Here is a 23,128-nt window from a genome sequence, read left to right as displayed (position 1 = left end):
TGAATTTTATGTGACCGTTACGAATCAATCGAAGGTGTGAAACTTGTCTAGGTGGGTTTGTGCATTCGCTAAATGGGCTGTGTCCCGGCTAACGCTTTGTAGAAAAGGGACAGTGTGACCAGCCGAGTGCCCAGAAAAATAACCATAACGCGTAAGCACACCGTAAAGCCAACCAAATAGCATAAATTGACCGACGACCGCGAAACGTGCACACTGCTTTGTTGTTGCCGAAGAAGGAAAGTCGCGCAGTGAATTTTTTCTGGTAATTTTTCTTTTCTCCTCCTGACACTCGCCACGTAAATCATCCACACGATCCAAGTGAATAAGTTAAAGCGTTTTAAAAAACATGACAAAGAAGCTGTTTTGTGTGCCGTGCAATCCGTGCAGCTGCAGAATAAGTGTGTGAAAAGAAATAAATCCCCAGCGAAAAAACAATACACACACAGAGACACTGCAGTATGTACATATATATTCATATATATATATATATACATACATGCACAGGGTTTCTAGCGTGACGTGAAGTGTATATAACAAAGCGGAATTAAAAGAACACGCAAAAAGAGAAAAGTCGAGAGGAAACGATAGTGGAAAACACGCAGACATTGTGAAAATGCGCATAGATCATATCGCAATTGTAGTAGTACAATTACCAAGAAACCAAGCATTTTTGGAGTTTTTCTTTTCTTTTTTCAAGTTATACATGTTATATTTTTTTGCTGTTGGCCTCAAATACATACATATGTACATCTAAACAGAGCGAGTAAAGAGCAGTACTCGCTGTTTTTGTTTCTTATTTTTTTTTTTGCTGTATACGGTTTTTTTTTGTGAAGTTATTGAGCTGAACGTAGAGTGCAAAAGAGATTAACGAGCCGAAAACATGTTGTAAAATTCCATTCAGCATTTCCCACCACTAGCAACAACAGCAAAGCAAAAGCAAAGCCGTTTTCGCTCGCTCTCCCACTCCTTCTCTCTCTCCTGCCACTCGTTGTTACTTCATATACTAATTTTTTTTTCTGTGTTTGCGGCTTCGTCATTCGCATGTATATATGTGTGTTGCGCCTACGTGAGAGAGCGTGCGTGTGTGTATATGCCCGCAAACGCATAAACATACACGCACACACTTGCAAGGCGATTCATGCGCCTGGCTTACACTTTGTTTTTTCTTTTTTTTTCGTTTCCGTTACAGTTGTGTAGTACATAGAAACAAGCAAGCATCGCCCAAAAATCATATATACATCATACATTGTATGAACAGTAAGTTGTACATAAAAACAACAGCGTGTGTGTGAGTGCTTAATTTTTTTTCCATTCTAGTCTCTAACTAAATAATAATAACTAAGCCCGCTGGGTATATTGTTTTGTTCGTATACAAACAGCTTTTTGGGGCAAAGAAACAACAAGAGAAACCCAAGGGCAGTATGAAGATATAACGAAAGGTAGGCGAAAAAGACAACAACACACATGCATACAGTCGCGTCCAGTTGTTAAGGGCCGAAAATTCTGGAATAGGTTTCGCTTTACCTGAGTGTTTATTGCGTGTCCCTTTTCTACTTCCTTTAGTTCCGCTGCAAATCGACTACCTAAATTTACGCATATCCTGTATACATATTACTTCCTGTTTCACCAACTATTCCACCATGTGTTTCTTGCTGCGCATAAACTGTAGTTTTTTGTGATTGCTTTCAATATGTAGATACCTAATTTTTGGTGGTCGACTGTGGCGCTCGCCCTACGTCGACGGCATTGCCAGCTGTTATCGTCGAAGGCAGCGTGTTTTGGCTTACACTTACACGTGTGCCCCTGGATAAGATATGGCATATTTTGAAGTTGCCCACAGCATCTCCAATTAAAATAATTGTCAATTCGTCGTTGAGTGTTTATATAGCTTTAGTTGGCGACACATTATTTTAAATATCCTCATTAGCGACACGCGCCTTTTAGTTTATGGCTCTCCCTTTTCCATTGAAGATCAGGGATCCTGGATATTTCCAGGCAGGTAGAGAGCGCAAGGGAAGATGTTCGCTTTGCTCTCTGTTGTTGTCTCTATCGCACGCTCAGCTGCCGTATTTTCTGTTTTCCAAGTTGCAGCTGGCCGCTGGGTGAGGAGTGGAGTGGTGAGGAGAGGGCAGCTGCATTTATCTTCACTTCTCTTCATCTCCGCCTCTCCGTGGGTCAATCCCCTTGTTGCTGTTGGCAATGACGTCGCTTCGCAACGATCGTTCCGTTCGGTTGAAGCGTATTGGGATATTGGAAATGGCGGTAGCTAGTACTACCCCCACCTCCACCAACGCTCTTAATTCACCTTTCTGCATTCCATTGAGGTCATTCCCTTGCGCAAATTGCACGTTACACAATTCCCATGAGCGTTGCACCTCGTTTTAAACCTTATTTGGTCTTCAGTTAATAAAAACTTCACCACAGTGGTCTCTAGATAATGCAACTACTTAGCATCGTTATTTAAGAGTATATTTTGTAGCTATGTATGTGCATATTTCAATGTTTTCATGTCAGATTATGTTGAGTTGAATGAAATTGAATACGTCTTTGAAAATATGTTTGTTTCGGTTCCGCAATGTCAAGTGTCCACTGTACTTATTAAGCTCGCACAATGTTTCGAAAAGCATACATACATACGCATTTGGATACACTTGAAATAGCAATAACAAAAGTATAATAACAATCCAAGCGGGCGATCAGCTGGAATGTTCGATGGATCGTTGATTGTGGCTGGCAATGCCGTTGTGATTTTGTTTCAGACCGAGATCCATTCATACACATGGATGGGTGCATGACTCATTTTCCCAGCTGAGCGATTGTTAGATGCAGAGATGTGTACATGAGTCTTTGGATATATGTATGTATGTATATATTAGCTCATGTACTTAAATGCGCTTTTATCAACTGTTTAGCACACACATTCACTCAAGCACTGTATAATAGTGCTGCTCTATTTACACAACTGTGCTCCAAATTAGCCGACTACTGTTATCAAACTGTAAAGTTTTTCTGGCATTTTGTTATTGCTTCGCTGGGGCTTTCTCCATCTCTTTCCTTCGTACACTGGCGAAAAATGTCTGCTAAATGGTGTCAATGAAATCAATGAAAGACTGCATTGTTTTGCTTATTATTGTTTTGTAATTATTTACCGCTGTTGTGTATCATTGCATTATTTTTTGCTGTTTTGAAATATTAAACAGTTAAAAAAGTCACATATTTCAAAATCTTGTAATATTTTAAAATAATTTGTAACTGATTATTTTCAATGTTTTAATATGATACTTTGGATATATTATTACCACGCATTGTGATATCCATTTTCCCCAAAAGTTTTGTGCGTGATGGACTTTCTTTTATTTTGGTTTTTGATTTCATAGTGATTTAGCTTTCACCCATCTGCATATGGAAAGTCTATGGGTCTTCGGTACTCTATTACTTCTGTTTGGATTTTCTTTCATTTCTGGGCTCTCCCATTTTTGGAGAGACCGACCTTCTGGTTACCCTTTTGTATTTTCCCCCACCTTTTTGCTTTTCCCGTATTCACAGCTTGTGACGCTTTTCGTTTCTCTATTTCCGCATTTTCCGTTTTCACGCTGGAAAGCGAGGTACACACTCTGTTTTATATATTTCTGTACATATTTTCATTTTCCTTCCCTGGGCTTCTGTTTTCCTTTCTTTCTTTTTTTCGGCATTTGCTGTATATTGTACATGGGAAAAGAGCAGCCCTCGAATTTGGTGACCGTACCACCCCATTCCAGCCGGCTTTTATTCTGGTTTTTGTGTTTCTGAGCGACCCAATGCGATTTAGGCCGCCCCACCCACTTGGCCGCCGCCCCCTTTTGCGCCTTCGTTTGGCTGCCCTCGTTTTCTCTGGCTCCTCTTCTCCCCTCTTCTCCCTTCTTCTTCGCTGCTCGCATCTCTTTTCGCAGCTTCGTATTTTCCATTTTCCTTGTTCTCTGTTTGCCAAAAGTTTTGGTTCCTCATTCGCTTCCCTGAAATAGAAAGCCAGCTCTTGCTCTTCTTTTTGGCTGGGGGATCCCAAAGTGTAGGACGATTACTTATGTATAGAGTATCCAATGGATTTGCTTCCTGCTTGTGGAAAAATAATAGCTAGGGCTTAGGACTCACTGGAAATGGCACTTGATAATATTGGAAGTTAATTCATAGACATTCTGCCTAGATGAATAATAAGCTCGTACATTGGTCAAATTCATTTGTAATTACCGATAATGATATTAAATACACACTAAAAAAATTAAAAACCAAAATTACACTAAAACAAATACTAAATTATCACTTTGTGCTTTGAGAATTGAACTACGTTTCTTGGCGTTCGATTAGAGTGAACCAAACGTGCGATTTGAGTGAACCAAACGTGCGATTTGAGTGAACCAAACACCTTGACTGTCTTAAAGTTTCTGTTGAAAAATTGTCTACGAATTTTCCTGCAATCTCCGTTCTTGGTATTTTGTATTTCGGGCAGTTCGATTTTTTCCACCCGGCGTTTTTATAAGCGGGGAGGTAAATCTGCATTTTCACCTGCCCCTGTCCGAAATCCTAGCAAAAAGGCAGCTGCAATTGGCCTGCAGGAAAATAGGATCTATAATGGGTTATTTATGGCGGGGATTATGTTAATGGGGATTTAGAGTTAATAGCGATATGACTCTTCGCAGGATTTATATTTGATAATATCAATTGCTCTTGGTTGATTAGACTTTTAATTAGAGTACAAAACACACAATTTTAATTGGTGTTATATTAGTGTAATAGAAATCAAGAGGCATTTAACGGTAATAGATATAGATATGGAAATAGTATTGTGCTGGCATTGCTTCTGAAACGGATAACGTTTTAATTGCCCAAGTTCAGTTTGAATCTTAGTCACCAATTTCATTTTATATGCCTTCATGGAGTTATTGGAATCGTAGTTTGATACGTTCTAAGAATCTTATTACCTACAGATCAAAAGATGTTCACAGAATTTAAGTCGGGTAGCAATACAAAATGCAGCTTGCTTCCAAGTAATTAACTTGCAGCTTGCCACGTTCCACCTTTCGGCGTTTTCCACCCACCCGGCCCAAAAAATAGAACTATCACCTTGCCGGCATCCAGCTTCCGAGAATGCGGAACATCTGCCTGCCTGCGAAGATCCGCGATCCGGGAATCGGGGATCCGCGAGATGCAGCCGGCCACCCAAGAAAGTACGCCTGGCACACTTCCTAGCGGGATCAATTCGCGGGATCTTAGGTAGCCCACGCGACTGGCACGCGCACCTTGCCTCCTTCGATCTTCTACCTGGCACCACCCAGCCACCGCCCACTCGCCCGGAACCCCTCCGTCGATCCTTAAATAGATCGATGGCCCGCAGGACATCTTCAGTCGAGTTCCACTCGTGACAAGTCCAACTTGTGTCCTGAGATCTTGTGATTTCTTGTGTGTCTTACATTCAATTTGTTGAAAAACTTAACTTTGTGATTATCCCATTATGGATTTCAATTTCGATACTGTGACTCCCTGTTCGACCTTGTCGTCCTACTATAACTTTAAGATGGCGAGGTATGTTCTGTTCTATCCAATCGCTTGTTTGCTAGTCAAAATATTGTATAAATGCGCAGCTTATTTACTAGTGACTTGTTTTAAGAAATCGTTTGCTTTAACTTATGGTATGGCAATCCTGGATAAGCGACTGTATCCAAAGTGTTACGAATTTAAGTACTTATTAAGTGTATTTTTAAGCCATAACCTGTGTTAGTGTTTATTCCTTCGGGATCTGCTTAAAAACAATATCTACAACCTTTTCTCTTTTAATGCCTTACAACTCTAGTTTTAAGCACTCACACACACACATAAACTCAGCTCAATGCGTGATACAGTTAACGGAGCGTCTTTCTATTTAGGTATTGGTTTTTCATTGTAGTTCGTTCATTAAATCGCGCAGCACACAATTCACGTCTTTGTCATATTTTTTTTGCCATCGTATAAATGTAGAACCACCATTCCACCCCCTCCCCTCACCAAGCTAAGGGAAATTCAATTGATTCTAAACTAAATCGATCAATCAACTCCTAGTACCAACAACAACAACTCTATTAACTCTTCAACTTCTACAACAACTACAACAGCGCGCCTACAAGAACAGCTATAATAAGCACACACTAAGAGAAAACCCCATAGGACTTAAGAGAGGAAAGCACAGTGAGCGTGCACACATGTAAAAAGAGAAACAGAGCAACAGCAATTTTAGTACAACACAAGAAAGTTGATCAGAGGCAGAAGAGAAGCAACAGGAAAACAACAACAACGACAGCAGCAGGCCAGCTGAGAGCGCTGAGCGCCAAAACAATTGAAAGTCGAAGAAGAGATCGATCTAATCTCGATCATCGTTCTTAACCTCAACTCAACTGCAACTCACCTCATCATCCTTTTCCTCTAAAATCGAAACTCACCTTCGATTGAGGGTGTAATTTTTGTTGATTCGAAAAACACACTCCCAACTCTCAGGATATGTACGGCAACAATAATCCGGGTAGTAACAATAATAATGGTGGTTATCCCCCATATGGCTACAACAACAAGTCGAGGTAAATTTTTAAACTTGAGTTCTCACGTTTCGTCAGCCACATCCACATCACTTATGTTTGATCTTGATACCCATTCGAATTACAATCCCCAATCCCCTCTTCCTTTCCACCCATTCTTTCCCACACATATAACACACAAAACGTTAAGATGATACAGTGTTTACCTAATTTTTTTTTGCTACCCATACCTCTTTGGCGAACGAACAAAAGACCAACCCAACCTTTTTTTGAATAGTTTGTACGAAGAAGAAAATTCCTTGTTGCTGGAAAATAGTTTGCAGTCAACGTTATTATTTCGTTTAGATTTAGACTTATTGGTTATGAAAGTTCAAGTTATTTGCTTGTTCGAAATCTCTTTTACTAGCAAAACTTGTCGGCATGTGCATTGGTATTTGTGCAGGGAAGGATGTCGATTGACAGTTGATAAAATCTTGAGATTGTTATCGATTTGCTGTCGATGTCGCCGGCAAACAAAAAAGAAGGAAATCATATTGAGTGGTGTTCTTCCCCCCTATTCATTCTTCATTCACACACCTACACATTGTTTTAGTTTTAGTTCACTTGATTCTTCTTTTTATTTTTGCGCTCTGATATTATCAGAGAAAGAAAGAAAAACAACGAGAACAGCCACAGGAATGGATAACAATAACCGCAGCAACAACAAGGAGGATTTATATAAGTATAATTAAATGTTACATGTGCTAGATGGTGCAATCAATGATAACAGAAAACCAATAATCGATTAAATACAAAGGGCAATTAACACAAACGAATACACAAACACATTGATAGCGAACCAAAAGCAGCAAAAAACAGTCAATCGTTTTAAGGGGAACAGCCCGCCCCTGAAAAGCTCCGCTCCCAATTGCAAATTCATTGTTTGTTTTTCTTAGAAAATGTTAATTTCGTTTCAAGCAATCCCCTATAAAAAGGTGTTCTTTTTTTGCATTACATAGGAATCCCCTCATTAGTTGTATTTACCATATAAATCGTTCGATCTAGTTGTTACGTTTGCGTTGTGCCATTTTTCATAGCATACATTCGTGCGCTCGCATTTATCCCACACTCGCACACACTTTCACTTTGAATCAGCTGATCGTCGTCTGCGTGTTTTCGTAATCGCGACATGCCTTATTTTTGTCCTATATTTACAGTTGTATGTGATAAAAGATAAGCAATATGCAAAAATGTTAACCGATCAACGTGAAACAACGTAATGTAACGCAATCTTCCATATTTATATATAAATATATATATACATGAACCATTTATAAGATCGAACTGCATTTACAAAGACCGAACGTGCGCCATGTTTGGGCCATCAGATGCGTTTTGATTCCGCTGGGAATCGAAACTTGATATATCTCTTACATATACACGCGTAGAACAAGGCAGATACATGTATCCGTATCTGGGCAATTCGTTTGTGGCAAGAGGATTATAGAAACGGCCTAAAAACGTTCTCATCGTGCGGATTGTGCAACCTAAACAGTCTCACAATGTACCGGTAAATGTTCTTAAAACTCTACCTCTCTCTTTTATATTATTTTTGTCTCTGTTCTTAAACACTTACTGCTTGGCGTAACTGTACCAAAAAAAATTTTTTTTTGCCTTAAATGCCTTTTATTTCGTTATTTTCGGTCAGTTTTTCTTTTCTCGCCTCGCTATCCATATATCTTCCATCGCCACATCGTCATTAGAACGTAAGCCTTAAGTTTTGCATAAGAAATGACAAATTGACTGTTTTTTGCTGCCAAAAAAAAAAAAAAAATGAAAAGCGGGGTCAAGAAGTGGTCTGATTTCTATAATGATACTCCTAGGGCATAAAACAAATAGAGAAAAAGCAGAAGCAGCGTCATTCGTGACATTTTTATGAGCAGCTTCTTCTTTCCTCTTTTTTTGGGGTCGTATAATTTATGGCACATTATTCAGCAGTCGATGAAATGTAAACAGAGCAGCCACAGAGGGCACCCTCTCCAAATTTAGTGCATCACGTGCTGTGCGAAAATTGTGTCAGGACCTTGACATGCAGTAGCCTTAAGTTATGTACGTATGGTTGTCCTTTTTCCACGCACGTGTTGGGAGATTTTACAGTTTATAACTAGCCTTAAGCACCGGTTGTTGTTGTGGTTATTGCGTCGCCATCTCACTCTTGCCCCATCCCAACCCCTAAGTACCCAACATATTCCAATGCATATAGCCGACAAATTGCCTTTGCCCCCAAAGTTCTCTCATTCTCTATATTCCTGGGCTGACCATCTCTCTTCCTCTTGCGAGAGTATCAGCAAAAATGAATAAAAGCCAAAAGGCAAATACAAATGCAACATTTGCTCAAGGTCATAAAATGCCGAGCAAAACTACAAATACTAAAACATCAAACCGCAAGCAGAGCAGCAGCAGCATCGCATCAATCAACAATATCAACAATCAACACCAGCGCAGAGTGACCTTGCCAACGCATATCTGAGATTTTAAAGTGGCACTCTTTTTTTTGCATTTTTTTTACTGTGCAATATGAAAATAAAAGCAAAATTTCCAAAGAAAACAGCGTGACTTTTTCAACGTGTAATTGAGAACTTTGTGCCCTACCTTTTTTTTTTGCATATTTTTTTACTGTGCAATATGAAATCAAGCTCACGAATTTGGTGTGACCTTGCCAGCGAGTATTTGAGGTTTCCTAATCTCACTTTTCTTTTCGTACATATTGTGAAATTGAAAACTCCAAGCCCACACAAACACACACATACCCCCGAAAAACACCCAACTCATAAACAAGAACCAAAACTCCCTTTCAGCAAAAATTATGTAACGCCCATCATCGACGTTGTGCCGCAGCTGAATTTAATCGTGTGTAGACATTTTTTTTCACAGCCCAGAAAGAAGCAGAGCCACCATTATCACCGAAAAGCGAAAGACACTCACTGACTCTTAAGATAGTATGTAGTTTTTATTTGCACGGGGGGGCAATGGCGCCAGCTCCGCCCCCCATGGTCTCCTCGCCAACGAAACGCAATGTTTTTGAATCGAGGACACCTCCAAAGCCCTGTAAGTAACAAGACTCTAAGACTACTAAAGCCAAAGGCAAAAACCAAATATATAATAATATAATGAAAAAATATTGGGGAAACAGCTTGTTGTACAATACTATAAAAATCAATATAAGCCCTAACTTAGACATAATTGTATGAACCACATATGATATGCAGCCAAAATTCGACGTGGGAAGAAACGACGATGTCCGAAACTATAAAAAAAAACCCCCATTCCTTTTTGTTAATGTGATGAAAAAGTGCCAAAAGTGATTATTTTTTTGATTTTTTTTAAAGTGAAAATGTGCTCCAACCACAAAGTGTCCGATATGGGTTACTAGTATAGTCCCATGATTATTTTTTTTCTTTTTTTTCGGTGATTCGAAAGTACAAAAAAAAAATACATCATGCTTTTCTTAAGTGCCAATATTTAAAGTGAAAACAATTGTTTTCACCTTAAGGCAAAGGGGGTTTTGCAGAATTTTACGGTTGAATATAACTGGGGGATCGTTTGAAGGGTCAGTCTAAGTTATATTCTCCAAGAAACTGCAAAATCGTCACATCAATATTTCTCAATTTGTTTTAAGAACCACTAATGGTTTTCTCATTCAAATTAAACCTAGGTCTTTAGCTAATTTGCACACGAGACAGTTTACTGTACTCTGCAGCAAGTTTTCAAAACTCATTAGTCATAAGATTAAGTTAGTAGTAAGAAAAGTATTGTTAAATCATCCAGCGCCAAATCATTTCTTAATCATTTTTAAAATATTTTCAAAATGGCTAAATAATATAAGTAAATTGCGCTTTATACATTTAATTTTGATAATTTTAAATTGTATTTTACCTTAACCAATAACCGACAACACAATCATTTCTATGAGATCTAATTGATATTTTCTTTTCCCCCAACGAAATGGAATCGATTCATCGTACAGTGGTGGGCGTGGATTTGGGATGTCCCATTCTCTGCCATCCGGAATGGTTAGTATTCATCACATTTATATACTCATTCTTACGCCTGAAATTTATAATTATTGTTAGCGATAAATTTCCATTTTCAATTGCATGAAAGCAATCAATTAAAGAACAATGAGGAAAAAGCTATTCATTTGAAACCAAATTCAAGGCAATGCATTTGATATTGACTGACTTTTGTATTTTGTTTTGTTCGGTTTCGTTTTTGATAATCATAACAATAATAATAATATAAATTTTATGCCTTTTACTATTAATAGTTGTATGTTATTGAGTTTGTCTCATGAACGCTCTGGGGACACACGCTTTTGAATAACAAATAAATACTAAAAACATAACTGAATTATTTTATGGATGCTGAACAATTTCATTTTGGTTTATTGATAATGATAAAAATCAAATTAACAACTTAAAGTTTGCAATTTAAACAACAAAACCTAAACAAACAGATACATAATAAACATAAACCAAAGAAAACTCAAATAGCAACGACAACACAAACAACTTATAAATATACATAACCCTTAAATAAAATAATCTAAACAAAGAACACACAGAAATACAAACGCCAAGCAAAAATACTCAACTCACCTGCATGAGCCATGAAAAGCAGAGACAGTTTTTAAATGAAATACCTTTAGGTATCGCCCTGTCACATTGTCCGTTTTCATATCCGTTTCCATTTCCGTTTCCGCCTCAGCTTTGGCTTCCGTTTAGCGTTTTGCGCACTCTTTACCACACAGAAAACAGACTAGCAAAAATATTGGACACACTTGACGCCATTGCATTAGATGACACCAAAAAGTGGGCATTTAATATAACAAAATAATCCATAAAATGTTATGCATAGATCACTTCATGATCATCCCAAGCAGATTAAAAAAAATAACACTTATTAAAAAAAAACTATATTGATCGGTTTCTGGCTCATATATTTTTGCCTCGCACTGTATTTCTCCCACGTTAATGACACAGACCCTCAGAAAACACACCTTCAAAGAAATACTTAAAGAGACTTAACACAACACACTAAAGAAAAACTCAAGAAAAATGAGAAATTATGCATTTCTTGAAATTCCGTATTTTTTTTCTTTGGTTTTTGCAACCCTGTGAATGCCGTTTAGCTCACACATACAAATACACACACGGAAGTACAGTGAAGCAAGAGAATGTTTCGATTTAATGCTTAAATCAAAAATCAAATACAATTCAAAATCGCTGCACTCGAGTTTCAAGCACGCCCTTAAATCTAACCAATGTGAAATTCAAAGAACTAACGATTTTTCGCGAGATTTGCATTTGGAATATTGTTACCGTTAGCGTTTTTGTCGTAGATTTCTACGTTTTAAGCCACTCCGAACCTTCGCCAACCACCTCATCCACTAAGCAAGTTGTGTGTTGTTGTTGCTGCCGGCAAAAAGCAACGATCGATATATGTATGTGTCTATATCGATCTCCAGAACTCGAGAATTATAACAACCAAGCAGCAGCAGCCAGTCAAACCGTACCGAACCGAACCAAACCATCCAATCCAATCAATCTACTAATAATTAACCCCAAGACAAGCGAAATGAGGCCTTCTCACAACACTAGAATATCTTTGTATGGTTAATCTGATTACAGTCACGTTATGCGTTCTCGCCACAGGATACAGAATTTTCATTTCCAAGTTCCTCGTCGCGTCGTGGTTACAACGATTTCCCCGGCTGCGGCGGCAGCGGCGGAAATGGTGGGAGTGCCAACAATCTAGGGGGCGGCAACATGTGCCACCTGCCGCCGATGGCCAGCAACAACTCGCTGAATAACCTCTGCGGATTGTCGCTGGGCAGCGGTGGTAGTGATGATCTCATGAACGATCCTCGGGCAAGCAACACCAACTTGATTGTCAACTACTTGCCCCAGGACATGACCGATCGCGAGCTGTACGCCCTATTCAGAGCCATTGGACCCATCAACACGTGCAGAATCATGCGAGACTATAAGGTAAGCGTCTTTTCTCCAAATATGCCAGATAGCTGATAGCTCATCTTCTCAAGAAAATACAAACCAAACTAAATCTCAATTTTTATCACCCGACAGACTGGCTACAGTTTTGGTTATGCTTTCGTGGACTTCACATCGGAAATGGACTCGCAGCGTGCGATTAAAGTGCTGAATGGCATCACAGTGCGCAACAAGCGGCTTAAGGTGAGATCTTGAAAGCATTCCAGTCAGCCAAAGATTTAGATAACTAATCCATTTCATTATTTTCGTACAGGTTTCCTACGCTCGTCCCGGCGGAGAATCGATCAAGGACACCAATCTGTATGTGACCAATCTGCCGCGTACCATAACCGACGATCAGCTGGACACGATCTTCGGCAAGTACGGTTCCATTGTGCAGAAGAACATCTTGCGTGACAAGCTCACAGGTCGTCCTCGTGGTGTGGCCTTTGTTCGGTGAGTGCGCTATATTAGTTTACTATGGTTAAGATGTGCAATCAGAAGACTAAGGTGGTCTGTTCATGCCCACAATCGAGGTTCTCTGAGTCGAACATTCTGTTTTGTTACTAAAACTTCATTTGGAGTAACATAAGTGCTTCTGTATCGAGTTAAACGTTGGAAGTATAGAATTTGTCGACTCGCAGAACCTCTGAATGTATTCCTTTGGCCAATTGTATTATGTTTTCCCCTTATTATTTCGACACCCGGCTCATTATGTTTTCTTTCTTTTCTCTCATTTTTATAAACCATCGCTCATTTGCCATCATCTACTATGGTGTGTTATTTCGATCGATAAATCAAACTATGCAGGTACAACAAGCGTGAGGAGGCCCAGGAGGCCATTTCGGCGCTGAACAACGTAATACCCGAGGGCGGATCGCAGCCGCTGTCCGTCCGGTTGGCTGAGGAGCACGGCAAGGCGAAGGCGGCCCACTTTATGTCGCAGATGGGCGTGGTTCCAGCTAATGTCCCACCGCCGCCACCACAGCCGCCAGCACATATGGCCGCCGCATTCAACATGATGCACAGAGGTAGATCAATTAAATCACAGCAACGCTTCCAAAACTCGCATCCCTATTTCGATGCTAAAAAGTTTATCTGAAATACAAATATCCAGAAACGAATACAAGATGAAACACACAAGCTACACACAAAATATAATCAAGAGCGATCTGCTGGGTATATAGTGAATACATATATACCAATTAATCTTGAGAGTGTTTACATCTGAACCCCTTGATTCATTTTGTTTCTCTTGGTATTTCACAAACAACAACAACAAAACAGCAGGCTACGAAAAACAATCCAACCAACAACAAACATAACACTAACAACCAACAACAATATGAATGCATACTTAGTTCTATTATTTGCTCTTATTTCGGTAATTCGTAAATAATTCAATTTATTGTTGCAATTTCGCAGTGCATATATATTATACTAATATATATGTCGTATATTTTGATTATAGAAAAAAACAAGAATTGAATTGTATTAAAAGTTTTTAGTGTAATTGAAAAATATAACAAAACTAAAAAAAAAAAATTAAAAATAATCATTTGGAAAACGTAAAAAAAAAGTAATTTTTAGATACTAACCTGCAACTAAAAAGAGAAAGGAAAATATCACGTTTTTTGTTTAGGCTTAAATCTTAAGCTTTTCTTTCACAACTTTGACAACAGAACACACAACTACACACACACACACAAAACCAGGCGAATCGGTAAACTAGCACTTCAAGGTTCGCGTAAGAGTGTTAGTCGAAAACCATTTTTTTTAAACATTTTTTTTATGTGTGTGTTTTCCAAAGCGGAAAATTTTTTTTTCCCGGATACAGCACAATAACAAAACGTAAAGCTGCAATTTTTTTATAAAAAAAAATACACCGAAATGCACATAATGAGTAATATACATTAACAACAAAGAGATAAACCAACCAAGGACTGAATCGATACCTAACTAAAAAAGCAAGAAAAGCATAACCCACTAAAAAAGATGATATATCCTTCTTGAACGAAGCTAAAGAGTGCAATTTTTTTTGATCCTAGTATTTTTTTGTTAATTTTTTTCCCGTTTACACAAAAGACTGGTGCGAGACAACAGAAGATTAAACAAACATTGCAATCAAGCAATCAGAACTGAATTATAAAAGTAAAACAACTCACGATATAAAATACAAATCTAAAGGAGTAAAAATTACGAAAGCGTTGCCGAGCATTAACCTGTAACCCTTTTAGATCCACTTACCTCTTCAGCATCTTCAGATCGCATCAATAATATTGAAATCGAATCACACCTTTTTTTTTGGTTTTAATTTGCCCATCTCTACCAGCGACAACAACTACAATCTACTGCAAGATAAACAACATGAAAAAAACAAGAAAACTTAAATATTTCTGTTTTTCAACTGATATCTTCTATCATAAAGTTTTTCCCATATATCGACAAAAACGAAAAACACAAATAATTAAAAAAAAATCCCCTATTTAGATATACTTATAATATACATATATATTTCACTATATGAAACCTATTCTATAAAATAGCGTTAAATTTTAATAATTATTTAGTTTGTAGTGCGTTAAAAGCATTTCAAAACAAAAATCAAGTATATAAAACAAAATCCCGAACGTGTGACCAGAGAAACTGAATATAATAAATGGCGAAAAGCAAAACAAACATAAAACCAAAAACCAAAATCGCAAATTTTTTTTATTTTTTTTCAAGTTCAAGCTAATTTGAAAAAATGCAGTGTTGGAAAATGCCAGATGCATCTGGATGTCATATACTTTACAACGGGAAGTTTTTCTCCCATACTCCTTTCACTATTTTTTTGTTTTTCTTTTTTATTTTTGATCTTGCTTATCTGCCTTGTGTGAGTGTGTGTGTGTGTGAACGATTGTGCGTGTGCTGTGGGACGGCAACTAGGAGTTGGCAGGATATCACCATTCCCCATCTACCACGCGTGCGTGCAAGAGGGTGCGAACGAGAGCGCGAGTGCAGATTTCCCGTTACAGTTACAGTACCCAGGCACAAGAGACAGAGAGAGGCGGACGACTGTGTGACAGACAGAGACACTGTGAAAGTGATTAGAAAGAAGTGAAAGGCGCATGGTAAGTATGCGCGCACTCAACCGAAACGATAACGGGGTGCTGCCAAAAGTCACACAACCACCCCTCTAAAAACGAACCTCTCAGAACCCCTCTCATATACCACCATCTTTTTTTTCTATTTTTTTAATGTGATTTTTTTTATGAATGGATTGAAATATCAACGATAAAATAGACACGAAACTATAACCATATTGATGTCTCTCTCTTTGAACCCATACACCCCTTTATCGATTCCAGTGCAAAAAGGAAACAAATATTTTTTTAAACTTTTTTTGCCAGTGTATTTCATAATAACATTTTCTTCAAGTGAAAATTGTGTGCTAAGCTGTTATTTTTTTTGTTACTCATCTCTGCCTAGTGCTCTCAAACAAAAAAAAAATCAAAAAAAAAACGAATAATCAAATTTATTTTGTATATTTTTTTCCGTGTCAGTGATTCAGTGTGGATATTTAAGGAATCAATTTTATATATTTCTATAATTAAATTTACAATCATTTATACTAAAACCGAGCAACAAATGTGCAAAATTATTCGAACTTATTTGTAGATATTGCTAACCCTCCATACATTTTTTTTTTAACCTTACATTTACTTACATTTTTGATGGCTTTTTGTTGTTGTTGTTTTCCATTTTATCAAAATATCATTTGCATTGTTTTACTTTGAGTGATTTAGGAAATAGCTAAAAAAAATTATTGGATATTATCTTGACCTTTATATAAAAATGCTATGTTGGGGAAAAACACATTTTATTCAAAACAAAAATGGGAAATATTTGTAAAAGATTATTAACCTATCATATGCGTAAATTATTGTATTTATTATTATCAGACAGAACGCAACATTTTGTGTTAAGCTTGAAAAGTATAATACGATATCTTTGCAATACAATGGTCATAGTGAAAAGGTGTTAACGATTCCCCTGATCAATGGCAAGAGTATCTTTGAACTTCGGAATTGTTCGCCGAAGACAGTTTGGATTTAAATTACTCATTTTTAGTTTGGTTTAATTTTTTTTAGCTTGACTTTAGTTATTGGTGTCCCGATTTCAAGTTCAACCCGTAGTTTGTGTTTCTTATTGTATTTCGCATTTGTTGTTTCCAAGCCGTAGATACTCTATTGTACTTTTATCTACTCACAGCACTAACCAAGAACTGATCGCTTTTCCTTACTCAGCCGAAGGAAAAACGATCGACTCATCTCATTTTTATTGATTGTTGTTGACAAAAAAAATGTTAAAAAACAAAGAAAAGACAAGATCTTGATAATTAAATAATCTCCATAAACAAAAAAAAAAAACAATCTTTATTCCCCCATTTCATCCAAAACCAAGCAACCCTACAAAAAACTCAATATGCGCCGCAACTAATCCAAGTTGTACAATTTTTTTTTCGTTTTGTTCCTATTTTTCATTATAGACGGAGCTATGGAAAAATTACGCTCATTATTCGATGCTATATGCGATGCTATCTTTGGTCTCGATAGTAATTATTCCTTTTTTATATAATTATATTTCTAATTAACTACTCCTAGTCGTAAACTAGCATAGTTTCTTGTTTTTCTGCCGCAGAAAAGCAAATAATTATAGAACTTTTTATTTGTTGAGAGCCCTTAAGACAGATCTAGCCGAGAGATCAAATAACAGAGTCCATAATTTATATAAGTAGAGTCTATCAAGAAGAGAGCACACCTACACTGCCACACACACAACACACGCACACTCATGCGCTCCCACATAATTGAGAAGATGGAAAAGAAATGTTCAATTTCAGTTTTTAAATTTCTCATCAATCTATATAAAATATATATATATTTATAATGGAAAAATACTTGAAAAATAAGCCGAATTTTCTTTTTAAAGCGTGCCATGTTTTTCGTTATTACTTTCTCTCATGTCATCATCCAGCTACTAAACCATCTCTCTCTCTAAAAAATGGATTTAGTTACAAGGCTAAACTTTTGGCTCCTTGGCATTTGCTCTAACGCTTTTTTCTTTTCGAGCATCTTCTCGGGACTTAGAGCGCTATTTGGAAAAGTTCCAATTGAAAAACTGCCAAAAAAAAATTGTACTTCTAGATCACCCCCGATTCGAACTCAAATTGAATGAAAACAAAAAAAAACTAAAATTGAATTTAAAATTCTAATGCTGGCCTTCCCAAGAGTTAAACTGCTAACAAAACCTGTGTTTGCTTGTGCTTAATATTCACCCCTTATAAAAACTAAAACCGAGATCTCTTAGAGCCCCTCGTTTTGGAAATTTTGTTTAGTGTTTTTCATTAGATTATCGTTTAATCCAAAATCCCCTAACGGTCTGCTTTGTCTGCTCTGCGAACTCCTGTTACTTCATCAAAGTTATCCAGTTCGTAAATGTTTCTCGCTAAAAAAAAATTAAACTAAACCAAAAACCTGTTTAAATCTCCAACTAGATATTTTTAACAACTATATAAGACATGTTTTGCTTGCTAATGTTCTTTGAACGCACTTGAATATTTGTATGTGAGTGTTTGACTTACGCCCACAGATCAGTCACAACATAAACACACATAAATAGACCATCACCATAACAGTCATCAATTTATTTTGATAACACCAATCCAAGTCCCCGTCCCATCCCAATAGTTCCACAAAACTGAAATGGAAACAGAAAACATGGCACGTTTAATGAAAATTACGAAAACCCTTAAATCGTGTGTCTTATCGAGTGGGAAATCCTTTGTAATCAAAAAACAAATAAATATAACGCAATTACAAAACTTCAGCTTAAATTAAAACTACAAATCCCTAAAGTAAACCAAAAGTAACAAAAATACAAGAAAACAAACAACAATAAACACTAACCCAACACCATCTAAATCAAGAAGGCAAACAAAACTCTCTAAAAAAATACTAAACCTAATTAATCTCTCTCACCTAGGCTAGTTAAATCAGGGCTCTACCAAATCGAAGGGATAGTTATATATTAAGTTATATTAAGTTTTTTTTTTCTAATTGTTCTTAGAGACGCATGATACCTTAAAATACTATTGAAACATTATACTAATAAATTTTGTTTTTTTTTTAACCTTTTCTTTACCTTCGCACCTTTTATCAATCTAGGCGAAAACTTTGCCGATTTGCTTGACGGATTGTACCGTAGGAAGTACCATTATCCTTACTTATAATTGACACCGCAACAGCAGCAGCAACTACTACAACATCAGCAGCAGGCGTTGGGCTTCACCGGTAGCTCCAATAATAGTATTGGCAATGGTAATGGCAACGAGAACAACATGCTACTTTACCACCAGCAATACCATCAACAACAAACACAACAACAACGCCTGGGCAATGTTGCTGCTCACAATATAAGTCCAAATGGAAGCAACAATAACATTAACACGACGAACACCAATAACATTAACTTCAATACAATACGTCAGAATGGAGTTGCTGCTCTTCACTATCTTCAGGAACAATTGCAATTGCAACAACCGCAGGATCAACAATCACAGCAACAGCAGCCATTGACTATGCCATCTTCGCCGCCGTTTCAACAACAATCACGCCAATCACACCACAATGGCAGCAGTAGCAGTCTGGGCAATCAGTTGCTTGCCATAAGCAACAACAATAGCTTCAATAATAATTCCAATCACTCCAATAGTTTTACTGGCAATTACAGCAACGGTAGTGCTTTCACCAGTAACGGTGCCATTAGCAGTAGCAACTTTACCAACAATCCCACAAGCAGTGGGAACTTCACCAACAACCCAACAACCAGCAACCCCACAAACAGTGGCCACTTTGCCAGTAATTTGGCTGGCAGCAGCAACTTCACCAACCATCTTTCTGGCAGCAGTAATTACACCAACAGCAACGGAAATTTCACCAGTAATGCAGCTAGCAGCAGCAACTTCTCCAACAATGCGGCTAGCAGCAGCAATTACAACAAGAACTGCAGCGGTGACATCGTTGGAAACAGCGATCCCGACGGCTGTAGCAAACACACCACAAACACTAATAATCACCACACTTCGCCGCAGCACGACTTCAGTTTTAATATGTCAACGACTGAACAAGAACTGCATCAGCAGACACTCAAGTTGCAACAGCTGCAGCTTAACAACAGCTTCAACAACACCACAGCAGCTTCGACAACATCAGCGGCTGCATCAACTTCCACTTCAACAACGGCAACGGCATCATCCACAAACTCCGCAAATGTCGGATTTTTATGGCGTACATAACCAGAGAGTTGAGAAGCGTATGATGAAGGCAATCTTCAAATTAAAAATTATATATAAAAAATTTATATATAGAAAACTATGAATACCTTATATTGATCATCGTAGTATCAGCATTCATCGAAACCATATACAACAACCGAAACTTTTATGTTCTCAAACCACAAGAATTAATTTACTATTTTTTTTGTATGTTCCTCACTTTAACCCATATGTTGTAGTTGGTTTTTTGTGCTTTTTTTTTGGGAGGAATTTTGTTGTAACTAGCTCTAAGGCAAGACACGTATATGTATACAAATCATAAATAATTATATATATACATATATATATATATATACATAGAATGAAAAATCGACGAAGATCTTTTTTTGCTTAAACTTAGAGAAAAAACCTATGAGAAATACATTTTTTTGTCACATATTTATAACGTATAATCATAACGAAAACGACAAAATATATTATATAAACACACACATATATCTATACTATATAACATACTTATAGGCGTGATGACATAAGCTCCGATTGTTTTTTTTTCTGTCTGAAACTGATTTTTTTGGCGCGAACTATGCCGCAACAATGTACACGGCCATCGTGTATGTTTATAGCTGAAGTTAATCCAGATATATGAATATATATTATTTTTTTTCATAATTTATAAATCCAATTTTTTTGTCTATATTATACGTAACGAAACGGCTAAAATGACTGGACATGCTCAAGTTTTCAGGCTGTTTATTCATAACATATAAAACGAAAACATACAACTTAGCTAGAAATATGCTTGAGTAGGCGAAGGAGAAAGAGAATCAGACAAAATTACAATACAAATCCAATTTTTTTCATAGCTATAATGAATATGTTTTTTTTTTTTGAATAATTATAAACACTTTTCTTGAAATCCATTTTTTTTTATTAGTTTATTAAACGAAACAACTTGAGCATGTAACAGCAAGAAAACAAAAGTAACATTCAAAAAGCGACTAACAAAGAAACGTGATAAATAGCCCGTCAAAACGAAAATCAGAGGAAACCGAATGGGAAAAATAAAAGAAAAAATAGAGACACAATCGAAACTAACGAAAGAAAAACACGTAAAATCACAGGAGTGACTTGGTTTGATTGCCCAAAAAACGCATGGATATCGTTTTAACTTTTAATTTGCTTTACACACTTTTCGAAATTCTAAATTGGCCAGTCACTCCTCCAGCAGGCAAGAAATATTTTTTCGGTGTAGGTAAATAAGTAAATGAAAGAACCTTAATTTTGTTACTACAATATATGCGATGATCCTTTTTGCAAAACTCTATCAATACTTTTATGAATTTCTTATAATCAAGCAAAAAAATTGTGAAAAAAATTTTAATTTGTTAAAAAAACAGAAAAAAATCAGAATTTCAAATTTATTTTATTATTTTATTACCATGTCTCTGGCTTAAAACAAATCGTACAAGAAAATAAGAAAAACCAATATTTAAGGAAACTTAATAAACATATTCGACACAAACCACACTACCCCTGAGTTTTCTTTTTATTTAAACCTATGATTAAGACTAAAAAAAACTGTTCAAAAAGATTTCGTTTTTCCCCAGTTTGTGTGACACATATGTCAACGAATTAAGAGTAACAAACAACAATTAGACTTAAGCGAAACATGCAGAAGGAAAAGTTAAGATGCAGACACACAGTAAACACATACAGCTTGGTTGTGCTGAATACTAAATATAACGATTCAAAAACATTAACAAATTAGATCCGACAGTGCGCACTAGTGAATGCAAACAATTATATACAAAAGCGAAAGCGAATATTGAATCACTATGCAAGCGACATTCATTCTAAAGCCCTCCAGTCGGGAAGGCGGCGTCGAACTCACTTAAATCGAATGCAAATAGTCTCAACCAAAGTAGCCTTAGTGAGTAAGCGGATATATACATAACGAATATCGGATTAATCGGAAGGAGAACTCATACAATGCATATGGCACCTTAGCATGCTGTCGATTGTCTCGTGTAACTAGATTAAGCCAAGGCAAACCAAAAGTAAATATTAATTCATTTTTTTCTTGGAAAGCGAAATGAGAGAATATTTTTTGTGACTATTTTTTGAGCATGTGACGAAAGGCAAATCATAAACGAACTTGATTTTTTTTTAATGAGACAGTTTTTTTCTCGTAATTCTTTAGAACATTTTTTTTCTTTACTCATAAGAAGCCAAGCTAATTTTGTTGTAATACCGAGACCGAAATGTAGGCGCAGCAACTGAATAGAATTTTTTTTGGTAATTTTAATAACTAACATTGTAGAACAAGGTAACCTCACAGAAAACCTAATCGCAAATACATTTAAAATGTTGTTCAATAAAAACTTAAAGCATGAAACGTGTTAAGTAACGGAATATATATTATACATTTTTTTATATCGAAGTAAATGTGTCTAGAAGGTAATAATCTTTTTTATAAAGAAAAACCAAAATACCAGAAATATGCATACAATTTTTTTTCTAGCATAAGACAAAGCGTTTTTTATATAAACATATTATACAAGAAAACCAAAAAAAAAAAAACTAACTAACAAACGACTTGAAAAGAACCTCAACCAAGCGGAGATTATGGAGACCCCAGATATAGGTTCAGATTCAGATAGATTTATTCTTTTTCTGCTTCTGTTGAAGGAGTGATCGATGTTAGGCAGATATAGGCGCTTTATCCTATGAAACTTTTTGGTATTATTTCGTGGTTTCAATTTCGACCATCTATCTATCTGCTCTATTCCCAAATTACCCAAATGTAGTGCCCCTCGTAGCGCTCATCTTTCATCTAAAAAATAAAAAATAAAATTTAACAAAAAAAAATCACCGACAAAATATATACAATTCAAAGAATACAAAAATGAGACATACATAGATTTAAACAAATGGCAACTACCAGGAGGAGGAGATACGACCGCCCGTTGAGGTGAAGTCAGTTTTTTTTTTTGCATAGTGAGATTAGCACTAGATCGGATGGCGATGATTGTATTTGAAACGTGAACTGCCCTATGAAAGATTTTTTAAAAACCGAACACCAACTTAGACGACAGAAAACAAAAAACAGAATAAAATACAGATTAGGTAAAGAAGAAGAAAATCGAAAAGAAAGAATACTATAAAATGCCTACAAATAAATGCATACCTAAAAGCAATATACATACATACATTCATACATAGAACAAGTTTAGTGGAAC

The 23,128-nt window shown here is 36.6% G+C and overlaps 1 protein-coding gene across 1 annotated transcript; it reads left to right on the top strand.

Moving 5' to 3' along the window:
• The first annotated feature begins 117 nt into the window (after nucleotides 1-117).
• LOC6725342 lies at nucleotides 118-22,752 on the top strand. Its single transcript, XM_044923750.1, is given in 9 exon segments — nucleotides 118-262; nucleotides 6,070-6,581; nucleotides 10,546-10,591; nucleotides 12,233-12,568; nucleotides 12,665-12,772; nucleotides 12,843-13,024; nucleotides 13,379-13,599; nucleotides 17,100-17,165; nucleotides 18,778-22,752. Coding segments are annotated over 8 exon segments (2,166 nt in total). The 5' UTR covers nucleotides 118-262; nucleotides 6,070-6,504; the 3' UTR covers nucleotides 19,908-22,752.
• Nucleotides 22,753-23,128: the final 376 nt, after the last annotated feature.

The sequence above is a fragment of the Drosophila simulans genome, chromosome X (assembly GCF_016746395.2).
Source record: "Drosophila simulans strain w501 chromosome X, Prin_Dsim_3.1, whole genome shotgun sequence".
NCBI lineage: Eukaryota > Metazoa > Arthropoda > Insecta > Diptera > Drosophilidae > Drosophila > Drosophila simulans.
The sequence above is the reverse complement of the archived record's forward strand: the minus strand, read 5'-3'. Positions and strand labels throughout refer to the sequence as shown.